Consider the following 22,940-nt stretch of genomic DNA (forward strand, 5'->3'; position numbering starts at 1 on the left):
CTTGGGGTGTCTAGAAATAATAAAAGATAGGTCAGAACAGCAGAGGACTTGGGAGTGTTGGAGGAGGGAAGTGATGGTGGGTGAGTAGAAACGGGCCAGACTGTGGGCAGGATCGTTCCTTAGGCGCGCTGTTCCCCTCGCCCGGCTACTGCAGTGGCTCAGGCCCCATTTGTCTTGTGGGGTTTTCTGTGCTAGTTTCCGAAGTACTCTCGCTTTCCTGCTCTTTAATCTATAGTCTGTACTACCAGCAACTGATTTTCTGAAATCTGGTTCTATTACTCCTTTGTTGGGAGCACTTCACTAGGTTTCCAGTGCCCACCTGCAGAGGGCATTGAGCATACACTGGCTTGGGGACCACTTAACGAGCTCCCAGCCCAGGGCAGGATATGTCAGTAATGAGCCTTCCTTGTAAATGAAGGCTCGTGCAGTAATAAAATCTATCTTGTAAGGTTGACTTGAAAAGCAGGTGAGAGCATGTATTTAAAGTGCTTAGCCTTAAGCCTGTTATATAATAAATACACATTAAAGATTAGACACTGTTGTGGGTTTTCAGGAGTCAGCAGTTTTGGACTCCAGTTCCTGAAACATGTTGTACAAAATGGCCTTACCTTCTGTGTATCTTCCAGGCGACCTTCCCCCTCTTGTTTTAATTCCTATCCTTCATGCCACTCTTGGCCCTGCTGATTATTCCCTTATTTTATTAGCCTGAATGTACTACCATTGTTACACTCAAGAGAGTAAATCATAGTTACTGATGAACTTGTTTCTGCTGGTAGACTACAGCCTTGTGAAAGGCAGGATTCCTTCATCATTTCACGCCAAGTTCCTAAAACACTGACGTATGCTATGCCTTCAGGAAATGTTTAATAAAAAAGTTAATAGACTAAAAAAAAAAAAAAGGTGAATAGACTAATCAACACATGATGCTAGCCTGTTGATCTCCAACATGGAAAAACTTACTCCAAATTGTACCATGGAAAGATTTTGATAATTTTTATAGCATGCTTCTTTTTTCCCCCACATACTTCTTAACAATACTGAAATGTTCACCATAAGGTCTAAAATTTCTTCCTCTAGTAATCTTTGAAAATAATGTACAAATTTTCTGTGTCAGTGATGGGTATACCCTTCAAGTGCCCTTCCCACCTGCAAGAATCTGCAATGAGAATAAAATAAAAGTAGTAGTAAAGGAACTAATTCATAGTTTAGTACATTAATGTGCCTTTGCATTTGTTACATAAACCTCATATCAACCCTAAGCGATGTATACCATTATATAGATTTTATAGGAGAGAAAGATGAGGCCTAACAAAAGTTAGTTTGCCCAAGTTTATGGTTAAGTTCCTTTTTTCTAAATCTTAGACCTTATGTTCTCAGGAACATGCTGCCTCTTAATAGTCAACTTAATAGGTACCTTAGTAGGTAACAAAGTTCTCAATATTTGATTAAAGCAAATTTCTCCAGATAGGAAATGAGTATTTGTCATTCATGGAGTCTTTTAAATATTTTTTCGGCATTTGAAAAGGTATTTTGAAGTGTACTTTTCTGGCTTAAAATTTTTGAGTTTATTTAACTGTACCAAGTAGTTATTGGCTTCCCTAGTGGCTCAGATGGTAAAGAATCCGCCTGCAATGTGGGAGAACAGGTTTCGATCCCTAGGTGGGGAAGATCGCCTGGAGAAAGGAATGGCAACCCACTCCAGGATTCTGGCCTGGAGAATTCTGTGGACAGAGGAGCCTGGCAGGCTACAGTCCATGAGGTCGCAAAGAGTCAGACACAACTGAGTGACTTTCACTTTCATAGTACAGTTATGTCTCTCTGTCTGTCTACTCACTTTATTTATCCATTTGTTTTCCAGAAAACCGTGGACTGCATGACAACAATGTCAGTGCCTTCCACCCTGGTTAAATGTTTATATCTGTTTTTTGACCTTCCACATGTGCCTGAGGCAGTTGGAGGTGCACAGAATGAGCTACCTCTAGCAGAACGTCGGGGACTACTCCAGAAAGTTTTTGTACAGGTATGAAAGGTGCTGTGTGTCTGTTCATGTAGACCACCGTATTTCAGGTGTAACAGGTACACTCCTTAAGTAGATGTTCTGCCTGTCCCATTTTCTATAGTGTTTCTTGCTATTTATTATAAATTGACTTTATTTCATCTAACTGGCATATTTCTTGAATCTGCCCATTTCTTTTGAGGAATATTTGGGCAAGGGATTCACAGGTTTGTTATTCTGAACAGATTCTATCATTAAGATTACCTGTCATATTGTAAAAACATCTCTAAAATGAACAAAGCAAGGAACACTTTTATTAACAATGCTATTAATTTGGGGGTAATATTCCTTCTCGTGTCAAGAAATTCTGTCTTGTTGCTCTCTAAATATAGGAAGCCCTTAGCCAGTAAGTATTTAACTTAGAAAAGACAGTTTATTTTAGTGGCTGCTGCCACCTCTTCTGCTCCCTGTCTGTGAGCCTTCTTTCCCACTGTGGTCACTCTTCTTTTGATAATTGCATTAGCAGAGTAAGTGAACCTTTGTTAGCTAGTCTGGAAATATTGTCATCATTTGATATCCATTCTTGGGAGAAAATTTTCAAAACAAACAAACTATAAACATTTACAATATAATCTATCCATGGGAAATATGGTATTTAAAAATATATGTTTGACATAAAAAGATGAATACCGCATGATTTTATTTATAAGTTAAGAGGTCAGACTTCTAAAAGTAGAGTGTTGGTTGCATGGGGCTGGGAGGTGAGAGAAAAGAGAGTTGTTTTCCAGGGGCTCCAGAGGTTGAGTTCTGCGGGAGGGAAACCTCCGACAGGTGTTTTGCATGACAGTGTGCATGTAGTTAACACTCTGTCCATAAAAATGATTAAGAGGGTTAAATTGTTATGTGTTTTTATGCCTCAATTTAGAAGACTCACACCTGTTTGAGTCCCATTTTATGAAATAAGATGCCAGTTTCTTATCTCTAAAATGAAAATAATACCTGGCTATAGGATTTGGGGGAAGAGTCAGTGAAATAATACCTAAAGCTGTGCTTATCTGCTTTCGACATAGTAGACCTGAAATGCAAAAAGTTATTTTTCTGATAAATAAGTTTGATTTCTGCTCTTGCCTCTACCACTTTCAGCATCGATGAGAGCAGGAAGAGAGAACAGAGAGGACACTGGATCTGTATCCAGTGCAGCAGAGCAGGGGACAGGTGATGCTGGCACCTGTTACACTCGGGTTGTTGCTCCAGGAATGATTCGACTTTGCTGAGATCTATGTGTGCTAAATTGCTTCAATGTGTTCGACTCTTTGCAGCCCCACGGTCGGTAGTCCACCAGGCTCCTCGTCCATGGAATTTTCCAGGCAGGAATACTGGAATGGGTTGCCATGCCCTCCTCCAGGGGCTCTTCCCAGCCCAGGGATCAAACTCACGTCTCTTATTTCTTCTGCTTTGGCAGGTGGGGTCTTTTACCACTAGATTTCCCAAGTGTCTCAACTGTGAAGAATACTCCTGCCAATTGCAAGAGACAAGGGTTCAATCTCTGGGTAGGGGAGATCCCCTGGAGAAGGAAATGGCTACCTGCTCCAGTATTCTTGCCTGGAAAATCCAATGGAGAGAGGAGCCTTGTAGTATATATTCCATGAGGTTGCAAAGAGTCAGACTCATCTGTGCAACTGAGCCCCTACACAGCAGTGAAGATGAGGGAGAGGGGGAGAGTAAGACAGATTAGAAATGAAAAGACAGGATTATCAATAAAATGCTAATTCAATGAATATTTATGGAACACTTGATTTATTAAATACTTTTGTGCTAGCAGTTAACATCCCTATCTTGTGATCATTTGCAAGACCTTCCATGACTTCAGAGCTCTTGTTTTCCTCTGAAATAATAATGTGAGGGAATGGCAGAAATGGGATTAGACCTCAAGTTTATCTAACCTCTCAATTAGAATGGAAGAGAATAGCAATGGGAAGAAATAAAAGAGTAAACTAGGAATTAAAGTTTTTTTAAGACATGGCTGATGAAGAGAGTGGGTTAGTCTTTGCTGATCAGACTAGAGCCCTGTTTCAGTAAAGTCTCTGAAGAAGTAACACCTTAGACAATAAATGGAAGCTGGTAACTAACTAGCAAAGATTTCTTCTAAAACTTAATTTTTTTCTATATCTGAAAGCAGTGGGTGCTGACTTTGAACTGAATGTAGGATTCATTTTAGCATATTGGAATCATTGGATGTTAAAGGAATATTAAAGACCAAACGGAATGCAATAGAGAATTTAAATGAAACGCTTCATTTACACTTATGGAAACTTATAGTCATGCCTGTTCCACCCCTGGTGCCCAGCAGGGCTCAGAACCCTGCTCTCCCACCGTCTAGTCCAGGGTTCCTTCAGTGCATCAGCTTAGCTTTTTTCATTTGTTATCACGGTCCAGACATTGTTTTCATCATTTTGTCTAAAAAAACCCAGTGGACACAGACTTATTAAATGTTTTCAGAATGCATAGTGTTTATTATAGATAAAATCCCTGTGTTTATATTTTGTGACAGATGGTTTCCTGGGACCTTGGCAGTTGGTAGTGCTTCATGTAGGCTTTTTTTTTTTTTGTATTTGCATTAATGTGGCCAATTACTGCTTCCCCACACTTGGCTGGACATTGTAACAGAATCCCTACGAATACAAGTGCTTAGTTTTGGGGCCGAAGAGGAATGAGTAGATTCTTCAGTTTTCTCCTGCGTAAAATGAAAAGGTTGTTAATACTAGATTATCTGTAAGAATTCTTTTGACTGGGAAGATTAAGAATTAGTTATCTTAAGGGTCAACAGCAAGGAATTAAATCCAACTTATTTTTGAGCACAAGGATTTGACTTGGAAAAAAAGATTTTATTTTCAGGTTTGTTTTTATGTTATAAATTAGAGAAATGACATCTGTCCCTCTAATCACATATGGGCATGTGAAAACCAGTGAAAAGTATAATTAACGATAGACTCTTATGAGTGTATATATATATATGTGTGTGTGTGAATATATACATATATTTTTTTGCTGCAGTTATCTTTATTTTCATATACCTTTTTGTTACATTTAATACATGTGGGAAGAGGTACACATATTACATGTACTAATAAAAATTTGGTATTCAGCAGTCTCTAGGCATTTTTTTTGTTGGGAAGGGGAAATGCCTGTACTTAATAGTTTATATATATTTTGTTGTTCACTGAATTCTTAATCTTTTTTTTCCCTGATATTTGTCAGCTATGAATTAGAAATTCTTGTATTTGAGTAAAATTTTGCTCTGAAGGAAATAGGAAAAGACAGACCTACCTTTCTCAGATGAAACATGATACTTCAAATACTTTTTCTATATAATAGTTTCCTCCAGATATTAAAATATTCTGGTTTTATTTTATTTATTTATAGAATATTTAGATGAGAAAATATAACACAGAGAAGGAAAGTTAACTTTTTCTGCCACCAAATTGAGATTAGAAGAAGAAAGGTTTTTGGAGAGCAGAAACCATAGTTTCATTCCCCAAGTAGCAGGCCTTTAATGCCATAAATGGTTGTGCAATGTGTATTTTCCAAACCATAGGTAAAGAATAAGTTTTCATTCCAGAGTTTAAGAAGTGTTGAGTCATGCTTTAGAAGATTTTTGGCTGCTGCTGCTGCTAAGTCGCTTCAGTCGTGTCTGACTCTGTGCGACCCCATAGACGGCAGCCCACCATGCTCCCCTGTCCCTGGGATTCTCCAGGCAAGAACACTGTTGCCATTTCCTTCTCCAATGCAGGAAAGTGAAAAGTGAAAGTGAAGTCACTCAGTCATATCCGACTCTTCGTGACCCCATGGACTGCAGCCTACCAGGCTCCTCCATCCATGGGATTTTCCAGGCAAGAGTACTGGAGTGGGGTTCCATTGCCTTCTTCAGATTTTTGGCTACTAGACATAATTAATAATTCTGAATTAAGATGACTGTATTATTATAATGTCCCCTTCTACTTGCATATAAGTTGGAAAAAATTGAAAATACTTTTAAAGACATGTTATTTTCTTGTCTCCCTAAAAATGTCCTTTTTAGAGAAGAAAATTACAATTCACCTATGGCAAACTAAGAATTAACATTCTAAAACTGGAATGTTGACCTTGAAAGTTACTGTTGATTTATTCCATTTCAGGGTAGGGCAAAACAGTACCCCCCCCCCAAAAAAAAAACAAAAAAACAACCCACCATGGTGAAGTGAAGATGGTAAACATGTAACTTAAAAAAAAAAATAAGCTGATAAAAGTAGAGGTGGTTAACTGTCTTACCATAACACACTTGTAAATTATAGGTGTCTTTTTTAATGTTGCCTAACTTAGAGCGTTCATCATTGTGGCTTTAATGATAGCACTCAACACTGACCCTGAACTTGCAGAGTTTTAAATAATCAGATCTAGTCCTCTTCTGGCCCCTGCCTTTCCCCCAGTCATTCATTCATTTATGTACACATTTTCTTTGCTCTTTAGATCTTAGTGAAACTCTGCAGTTTTGTTTCTCCGGCCGAGGAGCTGGCTCAGAAAGACGATCTCCAGCTTTTATTCAGTGCAATAACCTCTTGGTGCCCTCCCTATAACCTGCCTTGGAGGAAGAGTGCCGGAGAAGTCCTTATGACCATATCCCGTCATGGTCTCAGTGTCAACGTGGTGAAGTATATTCACGGTGAATATCTCGTAACGTATTCATTCTGGATGCTCTGAATTTTCTCCGCCTTTCTCTCCTCATGTGATGGTGAATTTGTTTCTCTTGTTCACTTCTCCAAAGATTCTGTTTTAAATGAAGAACTATATTTTCCAGGAGAAAAAAATTAAAGCATTTCAAATGTAAAAAATCCTCATGTTCTCAATAATGGATATCCAGGAGAGTTAAAATAACCTTACCTTTAAGTAAATGATGTCATAATAATAATGCAAATTCCGCCTCATTGCCTCTTCTTCCTTCCTCTTTTGCTGAATGAAAAGAGATTTTTTGAGATGCTATAGTTCAAACTCTTTCTGAAGATATTTCATAAGTAGACAGATAATCTGTCCAATGGGGCATGAATAAAATTAAGTAGATTCTTTATCAGCACTGAAAAGAAATTGTCTATTTTTTTAGCTCATATATATAAATATGTGTCAACTATCCCTTAAAATGGGTCAATAAGAGAAACAGACAATTGTAGCATCTCAAATAGTCCACTTACATACACACACACACACACACACACAAATTGGAAAATCTTTCAAAATAGTTTTTAGTACATCTATTCATTTACCTAAAGTCCATCAGTCATTAAATGTTTCTTACCTCTGTTCCTGTGTTAAATCTTCTTAGTTATTGTTATATGACCCTGGATTTCTTAAGACAAATAAATTTTTTTTAAAGATAAGAGAGGGAACGTCTTCTTTGAAATGCCTCCAGCCCCAGAAGTCATGGGATATAACTGTGTTTTAAACTAGTGCATGTATAGTGCAGACAAAACCTGAAGTATTTCTGTATCTTAATTGTCTAGATGCACTCTAATTTGAACTTTTAACTAAATAGATTTTTCTTCTTAACTTAGAAGAGAGTTTTTAAATGTTTCTCCATTTTTTATTATATTAATAGGAAGGTCAAAAATATCATTTGGCAGCAGGCAATCATCCTTTTTAATAATAAAACTTCTAAATATGATGTAAAAACTATTATGAATGTCAACTGATTTTCAACACTTCCTGTATTACTCTTTGTTTACTACTTAGAGGATTGCTTCCCTAGTCAATTGGAATCTTGTATTTGCTTTCAGAATGTGTACCATTTATCTTACCATATTTTATAAATATACTAAAATTTAATGTTTCATTAAATACCAGTTAAGAATGAAGTTTTCTTAAACAGTTGACATAAGTTATACACAAACACACATATATTTATTCAGTTCTTTATTTTCTTTGCTTTTACAGAAAAAGAATGTTTATCTACGTGTGTTCAGAATATGCAGCAGTCAGATGACCTGTCTCCCCTAGAAATTGTTGAGATGTTTGCTGGGCTTTCTTGTTTCCTCAAAGATTCCAGTGATGTTTCCCAAACTCTTCTGGATGATTTTCGGATATGGCAAGGATATAATTTCCTTTGTGATCTCTTGCTTAGGTAAAACCCCACATTATAAGAATGTATTTTAATTGTCTCCTCAGTCTTCTCATCAAAGGAAGCAAAGTAGTTTGGGCTATAGGGAAAAAGAAATCAGCCAATCACTTATGTAAGGTATACTTTATACTCTTAGCTTTAATCACTTCTTTTTTTTTTTATTCCTATTCTGTCAAGAGAGTACAAAGAGTGAATTTAGAGTTAAATTGGAAAATGTAGGTTGCACACGTGGATTCAGTGGTTAGATGTAAAGAAGAAATCTGCTCTTCCTTAGCAGCTGAGGGAGAAGAGTTTGGACGAACTAATTAACATCTTCCTGAAGTGTAAACTCTTTGTGCTTAATTATATTTTTGGTTTTCCTTAATGGTAATATCAATGCTATCAAGCTATTAATACAGTTAGTAGCAAGAATAATTTTGCAGAATGAATGAGGTGCTGAAAATGTATGTATAAAACATAGTAGTCTGAAGCTACTTAGCAGCAGCAATCTAAAAGTGTTTTACTAGCCTTCTTTTTCATCCCAGATGTTCCTTGCATATACTGGAAAAACAGCTGGTTACAAGTTTATTAGGAAGAGGATATTCATGCTAGTTGTTCCCAGGCCATTAATCAGTTTTAAGTTGTTTGATTTATTGTCAACCACCACTGTTTTGTAAACTTTTAAGTTCTAACACCAGTGTGACCTAGTTGCTGTTACTTAATAGTAGGCAACCCCTAAGAATATAATTTTGCACATATATCCTAATTTACAAATGAAGACATGTGAAAGTTTATGAAATAACTATTTAATATTACTAATTGATGCTGTCCTTTAGGAATTCAAGAGTCTTAAAAATGTTGGTAACTTGTTGCAATAATTTCAACGTATGTTTATTGATCCTAAAGATACAATTCTAAATGCAGACAAAGTTTTATGTGTATTAGTGCTCCTGAATTCTGATAGCTACTAGCTGTCCCACTCTCCACATCTATGGTTGATTCTCCATGGCCATTAAAAAGCATATCTATGACGAGTTTATACTGACATGGAGAAGCATGTGCATAACACTAATTAATGAAAAAAAACCAGGTTATAGCATTCTTTGTATAGTATAAAAATATTTATTATTAAAACATAACTTTTCACATTAAGAAAAGACAAGTTTAAAGGAATTAAGTTTGTTTTAAAAAATTGTTAGACTCTCAGAACTGTATTTAAATGTACTCTAATGCCAGTATTTGAGTTAATTAATGAAATGCAGATGCAGTCTTACAAATCTTCCCCTAGAATTCACTGTTTAAAATTATTAATGGAGAAAACGTCTTAGGAAAGAAATGGTTAATAAGGTTTTTGGTTGTAAACAGTGAAACTTATAACCTTAGAGCCTTAGGGAACTTAAAAGATATTTAATCTAATTCTTTTATATTAAGAAACTTTCTACCAAAGATTAATGATTTACTTAAAATAATACTGTTAATGGCAGAATCAACATTTATCAGGTGTTCTGACTATTGGCATAATTTCTTTCAAATACACCATCATATCTCATAATTAAATTTGTAGCTTTATAAAAATATCATGTGTTTATATAGGAAAAAATATAAGAAGAAACTTCTTGTAGTAGTCTGTAGATTTATTTATTGCATATAAAATAGAAATTTTCTTTCTGTATTAAATTTTAAAATACAACACAAGAGAAAACATATTTGCTAAATCATACTTTTTCTAGATTGGAACAAGCAAAAGAGGCAGAATCCAAAGATGCCTTGAAAGATCTGGTTAATCTGATAACTTCCCTAACAACATATGGTGTCAATGAACTAAAACCAGCTGGTATTACCACAGGGGCACCCTTTTTATTGCCTGGATTTGCAGTACCTCAGCCTGCGGGCAAAGGTGAGTCTCCCCCCCACCCCACCCCCACCCACCCGCCCCATTCTGAGCCATTCAAAGAAATAAGGAAAGAATAAATGTATCCAACAGATTGCTCTTTATTTATGTTATTTATATAAAGGTAATATGCTGTTTTTCATTAAGGTTGGTCCTTTTTATGGTATAATTTCTTGAATGCCAGTCTTTAGCAGATAAAATACTTGAAAATAATATGAAAATATCATAAAAACAATGAAATTTATATTTTAGTATTTCATTTTAATATTCAAACAGTTTAATAATTCAAACATGCCTCTGCTAAATGTTGGCACCCCACACATTTCCGCCCTATGTACATGGAACTTGAGTGACTCTCTCTATGCCTGTCTCTATAAGATGTATGTATAGAAAGCACAGGTGCAAACAGTTGGTATTTTACTAAGGAAACCTAAGTACAGAAAAGTTACATTACATACTTTCAGGTCAGAGAATACATTTTATAGTTCAGATTTCCTAGCTTTGGCTTTTCTCACCTAGTAATCTACTAAGAAAACTTATTGTATATTAATAACATTTAATTATTAAGAGTGCAAGTTTTATAGTTTATGTAATTTTTTAAATGCATGCTAACCATTCTGAGCTTCCCTGGTGGCTCAAAGGTTAAAGCGTCTGCTTGCAATGCAGGAGAGCTGGGTTCGATCCCTGGGTTGGGAAGATCCTCTGGAGAAGGAAATGGCAACACACTCCATACTCTTGTCTGGAGAATCCCATGGACGGAAGAGCCTGGTGGGCTAAAGTCCACGGGGTCGCAGAGTCGGACACAACTGAGCGACTTCACTTTCACTTTCCTATTCTGAAAGAATGTGAACCCACAGGCTTCTAATAGTTCTTTTCACATTATTGTTACATACTAAATATTCAAGGCTGTGGTGATATTTGCATGTAAAATTTAGCCAGAAAATATCATCATATCTGGTTATTTCAATTTCACAGCACATTATCTATGTATTTTATAATGTAGAACCCAGCAGTTATAAATTACGTAAACTAGACTCCTAAATTACGTAGTTTCGTGTATCTGGCTTTAGTATTTCTCCATGTTATTGGATGTATCTGAAGTTCTTTTTTAATACTGGATAGTATATCATTGTTTAAATATCCTGCAGTTGTTTATCCATTCACCAGTTGATGTTTATTTAACTATAATGAATAAAGTATTAGGAACATCTGTATAAAACAAGTCTTTGTGTAGACATACATTTTCATTTCTTTGGGGTGGTAACCAAGCAGTGGAATTGCTGATACATATGGTAAATGTATGTTTAACTCTATGAGAAACTGCCAAACTGTTTTCTAAAGTGGCTGTCCCATTTTGCATTCACATCAGCTATGTAATGAGAATTTGTTGTATAGTCTCAAAAACGGTTGGTGGTGGTAATCTTAATTTTAGATATTTGAGTATGTAATAGTATATGTTGGTTTTGGGGGTTTTTTTTACTTTTTTCTAAATTATTTCAAGCTTTTTTCATATTCGTATTTGCTGTCTGTGTCTCGACTTTGGTTCAGATCTCTGTGTCCAGTGTTTGATAGCTTTGTTGGTTTTATTGGAATTTTTAGAGTTCTTTAGATATTCTGGATAAGTCCTAAGTATGTTCTCTTAATCTTGACATGCCTTTTCTTTTCTTGGTAGTATCTTTGAAGACCAAAAGTTTTAAATTTGATAAAGTCCAGTTTAGCACTTTTGAAATATTTTATGGGTTTTGCCTCATATTTAAGAAATCTTACTTAACCCACATTCACAATTATCTTCTCCTGGTTTCTTCTAGGAGTTTCACATTTTTAACTCTTACGTTAAAGTCTGTGATACATTTTAAGTTAATTTTTGTATATGGCTGGAAGTAAGGTTTATTTGTTTTCCCAGTACAGATAGGCACATGTGCTAGGACCCTTTGTCGAAAAGATTGTATAACTATTTACCTGGAAGTCTTCTCAATTCTGCTGCATTAATGTGTCTGTCCTGAAGCCAATGCTCCTTCAGTTTTGGTTGCCATATCTTTAAAGTCTTGAAATGGAATCATTTAAGTTGTCCAAGTTTGTTCTTCCTTTTCAAAATTATTTTGGCTATTCTAGGTCTCTGAACTTCCACATAAATTTAGTAATCTTTGTGTCGATTATTGAAAACAGAAAAAGCCTGCTGAGATATTTATTGGGAAGTACATTGAACCTGTAGACAAATATGGGGAGAATTGGCATCTTAACAACATTGCGTCATCCAATTCATGACTATACAGCTTTCCACTTATTTACGTCCTGGTATTTTCTCTCAGCAATGTTTTATAAATGTCCATTGTAAAGAACTTTCCTTCTTGTTCTTAAATTTATTCCTAAATATTTTTTTTGAAATGTAAATAAAACTTTCTGTTACTTCATTTGTGTGTTGTTAGTTTATAGAGGAGATGATGGTCTTTTCACAGGAATGGAAATGAGGAAATACGGTTGTGACAATGCTGTTTTATGTAACACTGGTAGAATGAAGCAAGGATGGTCATTTACAAATTTTAACTCTTTGGTTTGGACTGTTTGTAAGCTGGAGCTGTGTATATTCTGATATCAGTTCAGTTCAGTCGCTCAGTCATGTCCAACTCTTTGTGACCCCATGAATGGCAGCACGCCAGGCCTCCCTGTCCATCATCAACTCCTGGAGTTCACTCTGGCTCACGTCCATCGAGTCAGTGATGCCATCCAGCCATCTCATCCTCTGTCGTCCCCTTCTTCTCCTGCCCCCAGTCCCTCCCAGCAAGAGTCTTTTCCAATGAGTCAACTCTTCGCATGAGGTGGCCAAAGTACTGGAGTTTCAGCTTTAGCATCATTCCTTCCAAAGAAATCCCAGGGCTGATCTCCTTCAGAATGGACTGGTTGGATCTCCTTGCAGTCCAAGGGACTCTCAAGAGTCTTCTCCAACACCACAGTTCAAAAGCATCAATTCTTCAGCGCTCAGCCTTCTTCACAGTCCAACTCTCACATCCATACATGACCACAGGAAAAACCATAGCCTTGACTAGGCGGACCTTTGTTGGCAAAGTAATGTCTCTGCTTTTGAATATGCTGTCTAGGTTGGTCATAACTTTCCTTCCAAGGAGTATGCTTCTTTTAATTGCATGGCTGCAGTCACCATCTGCAGTGATTTTGGAGCCCAAAAAAATAAAGTCTGCCACTGTTTCCATTGTTTCCCCATCTATTTCCTATATCGTGGTGGGACCGGATGCCATGATCTTCATTTTCTGAAATGTTGAGCTTTAAGCCAACTTTTTCACTCTCCGCTTTCACTTTCATCAAGAGGCTTTTTATTTCCTCTTCACTTTCTGTCATAAGGGTGGTGTCATCTGCATATCTGAGGTTATTGATATTTCTCCCGGCAATCTTGATTCCAGCTTGTGTTTCTTCCAGCCCAGCGTTTCTCATGATGTACTCTGCATAGAAGTTAAATAAGCAGGGTGACAATATACAGCCTTGATGTACTCCTTTTCCTTGGAACTAGTCTGTTGTTCCATGTCCAGTTCTAACTGTTGCTTCCTGACCTGCATACAGATTTCTCAAGAGGCAGGTCAGGCCATCTGGTATTCCCATCTCTTTCAGAACTTCCCACAGTTTATTGTGATCCACACAGTCAAAGGCTTTGGCATAGTCAATAAAGCAGAAATAGATGTTTTTCTGGAACTCTTTTGCTTTTTCAATGATCCAGCGGATGTTGGCAATTTGATCTCTGGTTCCTCTACCTTTTCTAAATCCAGCTTGAACATCAGGAAGTTCACTGTTCATATATTGCTGAAGCCTGGCTTGGAGAATTTTGAGCCTTACTTTGCTAGTGTGTGAGATGAGTGCAATTGTGTGGTAGTCTGAGCGTTCTTTGGCATTGCCTTTCTTTGGGATTGTAATGAAAACTGACCTTTTCCAGTCCTATGGCCAATGCTGAGTTTTCCAACTTTGCTGGCATATTGATACAGTTGGTACTATTTATCTTACTTTTTGTCAATTATTTCTTCAGGCTACTTTGAGGCATGTTTTCTTCAACTTCACTGGTTTCCCTTTCATTATTTATGAAAAGAAAATTCATTTTACCAAGGACTTTTTACCCATTCAGTGATAATTACTTTTAAAAGAGAAAACATGAATATATCTACCTTATGTTGCTGTATACATGGATACAATTTAGCTACCTTATTTTTATTGCTGATTTTAGATCAAGTGAAACAATATAGAAATATAAAATTTTAAAGAAAAAAGTAAACTGAGTTATTAGTGAAGTTGGTAAATATATCTGTGTAAAAGCTTAGAAATGATTCCTGTTTCTATATAGTAGAAGCTTTATAAACCTTTTTATCCCCACCGGCTGATAGATTTTTTTTCAAAAGAAGAAAATCAAAGACAAATGGAGTAGTCCTGTTTAGAAACCACTCCATGGTGGGTTTTTTTTTTTTTTTTTTTGCGAGGTTGTACTCTGTAATTCAGAACTCTCTATAGCTTCCACATTTGTTCCCTAAACACAGTGTTTTGTATATATGTTGTAATAGAGAATATGTCTCTTCATAAAAAAAAGACCATACCTATCTTTTTCAGAACTCTTCTGTGACTTCACCATTACAAATGTTTTCTCATAACATGTCAATTCTCATGACATATTAGGCAATGTAAAAGGATAATGTATTTTTCCTTTTCTTCATTTTTGTTCACACTAGTATCCAAAGTGTCCTGCATTGTTCATCGCAGGATTACTTTGAAGGGATTTTTATCTATGCTGGTTCTATCATGGACGCAGATGTGGCCAGGGCTCATGTTCAGTTGGCTTGCAGGAGTAGAACCCTGAGGATTGTTTACAGCCAGGCACCATTCTGATTGGTCACTGACATGTATAATTTGTTCGTTATCTTCTGTCTTATACTTCCTAAACGTTTATTAGTTTCCTTCCTCTGGTAACAGCCCTATTGCCAGCACCTTAGTTGAGGCTCTAGAGATCACTCCCCTGGATTACCATAGGTGTCTTTTTTGTTTGTTAATAATTCACTTATTTGGCTGCATTGGGTCTTAATTGCGTCTTGTGGATCTTCATTAAGGCACATAGACTCTCTGGTTGTGGAGCTCAGGCTTAGTTGTTCCGTAGTATATGGGACCCAGTTCTGCAACCAGGGAATGAACCCGTCTCCCCTGCATTGAAAGGTGGATTCTTAACCACTGGACCCCTAGGGAGATCCCTTTTAAATATCTTTTTTTTTCCTTTCAAATTCTATTTATTTATTTATTTTTCATTTGAAGGATAATTGCTTTACAGCATGCATTGGTTTCTACCAAACATCAACATGAATCAGCCATAACTGGGACTTGGTAACAACTTAGAGGGGCGCGATAGGGAAGGAGGTGGGAGAGATGTTCATATAGGTGTCTTTTTAACTGCTGACCTTTCTATTCATTTCTGTTCCTCAGTGCTATCCTCTCAGTGTTGCATGGAATCCTAACTCCCGTGACCTGGAATCTGAAAAACAGTATTCAGTGTGTTTACTAAATGAGTGTCTGCATTTCTTTATTCTTATTTCATTTTGCATTTTGCTTATGCCTGTACCATTTAGGCTCTTTTTTCAAACATAAACGTTTACATTTTACATTAGATTCTGAATATAGGAAAGCTCTGTTCTTTCTTATATATACACTTATTTTTCTAAACCTAGAGTAATTCATTTCTTTTGTTTCTGCTTGTATAGGCTTGAGAGTAATGAGACAGTGATTGTCATCTTTTGTAATGACTTCCTTACTTTACTCTTATTTTAGTTATTTGTGTACCAAATAGATTTTAATCAGTTAATGCAAATTTTGAAATGTATACAGGATGCATCTGTTAAATTATTAGGGCACATATGTGTCAATATTTAAGGGATTTTCCTATCTTATATAGAGCAGCCTTTTTAATCATCCTTTAGATCTAAGTATTCTCCCTTCCTCAAATTAAATATTGTAGTAATTAATGGCTATGACAGTCCTAAATAACTACTCCTGATATCATCAGCATTTAAAATAAACTTCAAATTTGTATGCCACTAGTTTTGGAATTGTAATTCAGTCATTCCTTTAGATATTTTTCCTGATAGAAAGCCATATTATTAGATTCTGTTTAGTTTCATTGTATATGTGCTGTGTGCTTAATAGCTAAGTTGGGTCTGATTCTTTGTGACCCATGGACTATGGCCCTCCAGGCTCCTCTGTTCATGGAATTCTCCAGGCAAGAATGCTACAGTGGGTAACCATTCCCTTCTCCAGGGGATCTTCTGACCCAGAGATCAAACCTGGGTCTCCTGAATTGCAGGCAGACTCTTTACTGTCTGAGCCACCAGGGAAGCCCCATTGAGGTTGGTTGGTAATGTGCCTTATCTTTTGTCAGTGACATCACTTAAAATTAGGTTTTAAAGAAAAAAACAGATAATGAAAATGAAACTTGAAAAGATCCAATTTTTTCACATTACATCAAGTTCATCTCCTTTAAGCTCTTTTCTTAAAGGTGAGAATTGATATTGTCACATAGCTAAAAGATGCAAAATATTGATTAGATGTATTCTTTAACCTTATTTGTCACATGTAGTCAGATTTTTGCATTTGTATGTTCATCATTCTATCTAAGCTTGGTTTTTAGCTACCTGCAGGTAATAAAAAGTTAGCGATATCCTCAATAAGAACAAGCATAAAATTAATAAGGAACTGGAAATAAAGATTTGGCATTTGCCACACATGGAATAAGTTTATATGTTATAAACAAACAGAAAGTTAAAAATATATATGTATTCTGAAGAGATTTTTTAATCTTTGCCTTTTCAGATAATGTCCAAGCCACAATGTCTGAGCAGTCTTTCTAACCCATTTTATTATTTTTCCTAGTTCTGTGTTCATCGTCTTTCAAAAATCCGTCTTATTCTGTGAGGCACTGTGTTAATATTTTGATCACTCTTGCAAATGCTCTGTATTCCTAATGGTTGTGAACGTGAGGACAATTTTTGTAGGCAAAGGCTTGTTTCCATTTGCCTTGCATACTTTCTATGTTAATTTCTTTACAAGTATTTTCAGTGATTTGCCTTATAAGAGCTATTGTATACATATTTCTTTTTCCAGCTTATGTGTTTGAAAATCAGGTATTTATAAATATAGCTAGTAGCTGGCCATAAATTGCTTTAACAAATGTATATGTAAGGAAATTGTACTTGTGGCTTGAAACAAATTTCCAAATTAAAATTTATGAAAGCTGTAGTGTTGTAATTAAAAATGGAAAGCTGGAACTCAAGGGTATTTTCCCCTCCTGTTTCCTACTGCCATTCTTGCTTTTCTCTTCAGCCTAAAAGTCTTTTCAGATTGAGAGGTAACTGTCCTTATGGTCAAGGACAGTGTTACAGATAGTAAAAAGCAACACTTCTGCACATTTCCAAACTCTGAAGCCTAGACCTATATAATTTGCTTTATTCTTTTGAAAACCGTCTGATGTTTCAGTGTATACTCTTCTGGAATCAGAATATTGATAATACTGCATTAAAAGCTTAATCAGTATTACTCACTTTTAATTAAATGCCTGAACCTGATGAAGAAAAAGAAGACCTTTTGTGAAAACAGGAAGTGTTCTTAGTGAATAGAGGATAAATGTTACAGTTCATCATCTGCTTAAATAGATTACGTTGCCATGATGAAAATATCATATAACACCTACTTTTGTGTTCTGGTTTTCTACTTTAGGTCACAGTGTGAGAAACATCCAGGCCTTTGCAGTTCTTCAAAATGCATTTTTAAAAGCAAAAACCAACTTCCTCGCCCACATCATTCTCGATGCCATCACAAATATTTACATGGCTGACAACGCCAACTATTTCATCCTCGAATCACAGCACACACTGTCACAGTTTGCAGAAAAAATTTCTAAACTCCCAGAAGTACAAAACAAGTACTTCGAGATGCTGGAGTTTGTTGTTTTTAGCTTAAATTATATCCCTTGTAAAGAACTTATTAGTGTTAGCATCCTCTTAAAGTCTAGCTCTTCTTATCACTGTAGCATTATCGCGATGAAAACACTTCTTAAGTTTACACGACATGACTACATATTTAAAGATGTGTTCAGGGAGGTGGGCCTTTTGGAGGTCATGGTAAACCTTTTGCACAAATATGCTGCCCTCTTGAAGGATCCAACTCAGGCACTAAATGAACAAGGTAAAGCCATTTTCCCTACTTTTAATTCTCTTTGGCAGAGGAGTTTGGGCAGGGTGTTTTGTTCATGTTTTGTCTTTCATTTGGTTATGGATTTGAATTACTTGATAATGTGCATAATTGTGACATCCTTGTGAATATTTCCCACAAGTTAAAATTTGTTCACTCAACCTCTGTTAGAGAATTGGGAAAAGGCAGGGGAGGAGACAGAAATATGTCATGGTGGAAGAGAATTTAAGGTAAAACTGAGGAAACCATTTATGATCCGCATAATTAGTGTCTTCTACTTTGTTAGGGAAAAACAGAAAGCTTCTAGAAACAATTGGGATGTTTAGGTGCCTCAAAATGTTTATTAATTATAGACAGCACATTAGTTTAGTATATCTTTTCAGTGATATTTATGCACATATACATTAAGTACCTTAAATTTGATGTTCTTTGTTCTTTCTGATAAAAGCATAGTAGTGTCTGGCACTTAGTATTAAATGTGTTGAATGAATTAAATTGAATAGACAGTACTACTTACAAACTTTTTTTTCCTCTTTGGTGCATTAAAACCTGGCATTCTTCTTTGTTGACACTTCTTTGATTAGGAAAGCATCTGTGAGAAGGATACATTTTACTTTGTCATTTTCCCTTTTAATATTTTTTAGATAACTGTAGCTTTCTAGCCATACCAAAATAAAATCTATAAACATTGACTTTACTTTTGGTAGCTGGTAGTTTAGACATATGTATCTTTTTTTAAAAGGTTATATTGAGTCAGCCCAAAAGTTTGAGTTTTAACATCTTGTGGAAGAAACCAAATGAACTTTCTGGCCAACCCAATACTGTGTCATTTGTATTAGTGGTAAAATTAATAGAAATAAAATTTTAATATGTTTTAAGAAACCTAAATCCAGAAAGAAAGAAGCTGACAAGTTTTGTGATTCGGGCCTTTGATTCTTTTTCCTAGGGGACTCAAAAAATAATAGTTCATTTGAAGACCAAAAACACCTGGCTTTGTTAGTCATGGAGACTTTGACAGTGCTTCTTCAAGGGTCAAACACAAACGCAGGTAATTAGAGAAGCTGCTTCTAGCAAGTGCACTGGTAAGATAGTACCTGTGGTTATATCTTCTCTAATGATTCTTCTGAGATGCTCTTGGCACTTAGAGAAAATTCTATTGATTCATTTATGGTACTATCCCATCTCTAGACATGTAATACTTTTGACCTTCCTAAATTTATGAATGATAAAGTATATAATATTATTATTACTTCGGAGAAGGCAATGGCACCCCACTCCAGTACTCTCGCCTGGAAAATCCCATGGATGGAGGAGCCTGGTGGGCTACAGTCCACAGGGTCGCTAAGAGTCAGACACGACTGAGTGACTTCACTTTCATTTTTCATCTCATGCATTGGAGAAGGAAATGGCAACCCAGTCCAGTGTTCTTGCCTGGAGAATCCCAGGGACGGGGGAGCCTGGTGGGCTGCCATCTATGGGGTCGCACAGAGTCGGACACGACTGAAGTGACTTAGCAGCAGCATTATTACTTCAAAATGTATTCTTATGGTTTTATTGCTTTTTATAATATGCCTTGTGTTTGAAATATTCTTTTTCTGTTTGTTTACTTGTATAGTGCAGACTCTTCGTCAGATAACTTTGCTTCTTTAAATATTTTCCTGAAACATCTGCTTCACATTGTGATTTTCTTAATTATTCAGTAATTCAAATCAGAGTGTTATAATGTTATAACCTTAGGGAAATACTGAAAAGAATAAAACTTGCTTCTCCCAGGGGAAAAATGGATTTAGTAAATCTTTTGCTTTATCTTAGGGCTTCCCTGGTGGCTCAGACGGTAAAGCGTCTGTCTGCAATGCTGGAGACCTGGGTTCGATCCCTGGGTTGGAAAGATGCCCTGGAGAAGGAAATGGCAACCCACTCCAGTACTCTTGCCTGGAAAATCCCATGGACAGAGGAGCCTGGTAGGCTACAAGTCTATGGGGTTGCAAAGAGTTGGACACGACTGAGTGACTTTACTTTACTTTTGCTTTATCTTTAATCTCAACTTCTCCTTAATCCTTTTTTTAACCTGTCATTAATGAACAGTCCATTGGAAGGATTGATGTTGAAGCTGAAACCCCAATACTTTGGCCACCTGATGCAAAGAGCTGACTCATTTGAAAAGACCCTGATGCTGGGAAATATTGAGGGTGGGAGGAGAAGGGGACAACAGAGGATGAGATGGTTGGATGGCATCACCAACTCAATGGATATGAGTTTGAGTAAACTCCAGGAGTTGGTGATGGACAGGGAGGCCTGGTGTGCTGCAGTCCATGGGGTGGCAAAGAGTTGGACACAACTGAGCAACTGAACTGAAATGAACAGTCCAACTGTATTTATAAAATATCACTCCTGCTTTTAAACAAATAAAGCTAAGACAGTTTAATATGAGCTGTTATATTAGTGGCATATACGAGGTACTCTAAAAGCATAAAGGATAGATTGCTATTACTTTGGAGGAAATACTAACTGATAATTTGGATTACTTGGTCTATGTGTTTTTTTTAAACTTGAAGATGGTATTTGATGTAAGAACAGTATCATCCATGGTCAAAAGCACAGGCTATAGAACAGGGCTATAGAGACATACATTCTGCTGGCTGCTTGCTCTCTGTATCACTGACCTGACACCTTACTCAACTTCTGCATGTCTCGTATGCTTATCTGTAAGCAGGTAGGGGATAAGGAGATTAAATAAGTCATTCTACATAAAGCCTTTGGAACAGTACAGCAACCAATGCTTTCTATTATAGAGTTTATTATTTTTTTTTAATGAATAGGGGCTCAGCCACCTTTATCTCTTTTTTAACATTTTTATTGGAGTACAGTTGATTTACAATATTATGAGTTTGTCGTTTTTGTGTCCTCTACCAACTGAAAACGTTTGATTCCTTATAATTTTTTCTCACTGTAAGAATAACTTATTCCCTTTTTTCTTGCTACTGTTTTGGAAGCCTTGTTTTCAGTTTAAATCTCATTTATTTGCAATATTGTTCATCTAAAAGCCTTTTACTAAACTGATTTCAAGTATCGCTTGGTAAAGCCTCTGCATAAAAATACTGGTCATTTTGGTAACCACCTACGAAATTTCTGAATGGTTGAGATTTGGAGAAATTGGGCATGTGGAACATATCAGGGCATTCTTGCATAAAGGAAGCCTAGAGGAAATTGGTATATGCCTTTGCTGACATCGCACAGTTTTGTACTGTAATTGTAAATTTAAAAGGAGATTTTGTATTTTACTTTAAGCGGTAAAATTGCTGGGTAGGTTTTATGTGCCTTCTTTTAAGTTACTCTTTCTACACATGAATCAGATTTGAGTTCGTCTGACTTAGAATGTTTTAAGTTAACCTGTGTTGTTGTTTTGTCTCCCTCCTCCAAGGAATTTTCCGAGAATTTGGAGGCGCAAGATGTGCGCATAATATAGTGAGGTACCCACAGTGTCGGCAGCATGCCCTGATGATGATCCAGCAGTTGGTGCTGTCTCCCAATGGGGACGATGACATGGGCACGCTTCTGGGACTCATGCACTCGGCCCCACCCACAGAGCTGCAGCTCAAGACCGACATCCTCAGAGTAAGTTTGAGAAGTGTGTTCTTAACAATTTTCACTACTAAAATCTGTGACGATTGTTAAATGACTGAGAACTATTATGAACTGTCCTTGTGATTTTTCTTCAAGTCTAAAATTATGTCAAAATATGACAGAGGAGGAGGCAAGAATATGTAATGAGTCAAAGATAGTCTCGTCATTACGTGCTGCTGGGAAAAGTGGGCAGCTACATGTAAAAGAATGAAATTAGAACACTTTCTAACACCAAACACAAAGATAAAACTCAAAATGGATTAAAGACCTAAATGTAAGATCAGAAACTATAAAACTCTTAGAGGAAAACATAGGCAGAACACTCAATGACATAAATCACAGCAACATATTCTATGACCCACCTCCCAGAGGAATGGAAATAAAAACAAAAATAAACAAGTAGGACCTAATTAAATTTAAAAGCTTTTGCACAACAGAGAAAACTATAAACAAAGTGAAAAGATAAACTTCAGAATGGGAGGAAATAATAGCAAAAGAAGCAACTGACAAAGGATTAATTTCCAAAATACACAAGCAGCTCTTACAACTCAATATCAGAATAACAAACAATCCAATCATACAGTGGGCCGAAGACCTAAGCAGACATTTGTCCAAGGAAGACTTATAAGTGGGTAATAAACACATGGAAAGATGCTTAATATCACTCATTACTAAAGAAATGCAAATCAAAATTAGAGTGAGATATCACCTGACATGGGTGAGAATGAAAGTGAAAGTGAAGTCACTCAGTCGTGTCCAATCTTTGCGACCCCATGGACTAAAGCCTACCAGGTCCTCCATCCATGGGATTTTCCAGGCAAGAATACTGGCCATCATCAAAAAATCTACAAACAAGAAATGATGGAGGAGGTGTGGAGAGAAAGAAATCCTCTTGCACTGTTGGTGGGAATGTAAATTGATGATATAGCCACTATGAAAGACAGTATGCAGATTCCTTAAAAAATTAGGACAGATGAATGGATAAAGAAGCTGTGGTACATATATACAATGGAATATTATTCAGTTATAAAAAAAGGAATGCATATGAGTCAATTCTAATGAGGTAGATGAAGCCAGAGCCTATTATA

The 22,940-nt window shown here is 36.4% G+C and overlaps 1 protein-coding gene across 11 annotated transcripts in view; it reads left to right on the top strand.

The window, feature by feature from the left end:
* WDFY3 (WD repeat and FYVE domain containing 3) overlaps positions 1-22,940 on the top strand; it is a 283,117-nt gene that overhangs the window by 121,139 nt on the left and 139,038 nt on the right. For all 11 annotated transcript variants that reach the window (XM_086407523.1, XM_086407528.1, XM_086407526.1 and 8 more), the window contains 7 exons: positions 1,859-2,020; positions 6,503-6,695; positions 7,958-8,144; positions 9,851-10,017; positions 17,755-18,222; positions 19,175-19,276; positions 21,650-21,843. In XM_086407523.1, the coding sequence (XP_086263649.1) occupies positions 1,859-2,020; positions 6,503-6,695; positions 7,958-8,144; positions 9,851-10,017; positions 17,755-18,222; positions 19,175-19,276; positions 21,650-21,843 (1,473 nt within the window). The remainder of the gene's footprint in view (positions 1-1,858; positions 2,021-6,502; positions 6,696-7,957; positions 8,145-9,850; positions 10,018-17,754; positions 18,223-19,174; positions 19,277-21,649; positions 21,844-22,940) is intronic.

The sequence above is a fragment of the Bos grunniens genome, chromosome 6, assembly GCF_055505025.1.
Source record: "Bos grunniens cultivar Pamir isolate PY7600 chromosome 6, Bosgru_T2T1.0, whole genome shotgun sequence".
Classification (NCBI taxonomy): Eukaryota; Metazoa; Chordata; class Mammalia; order Artiodactyla; family Bovidae; genus Bos; species Bos grunniens.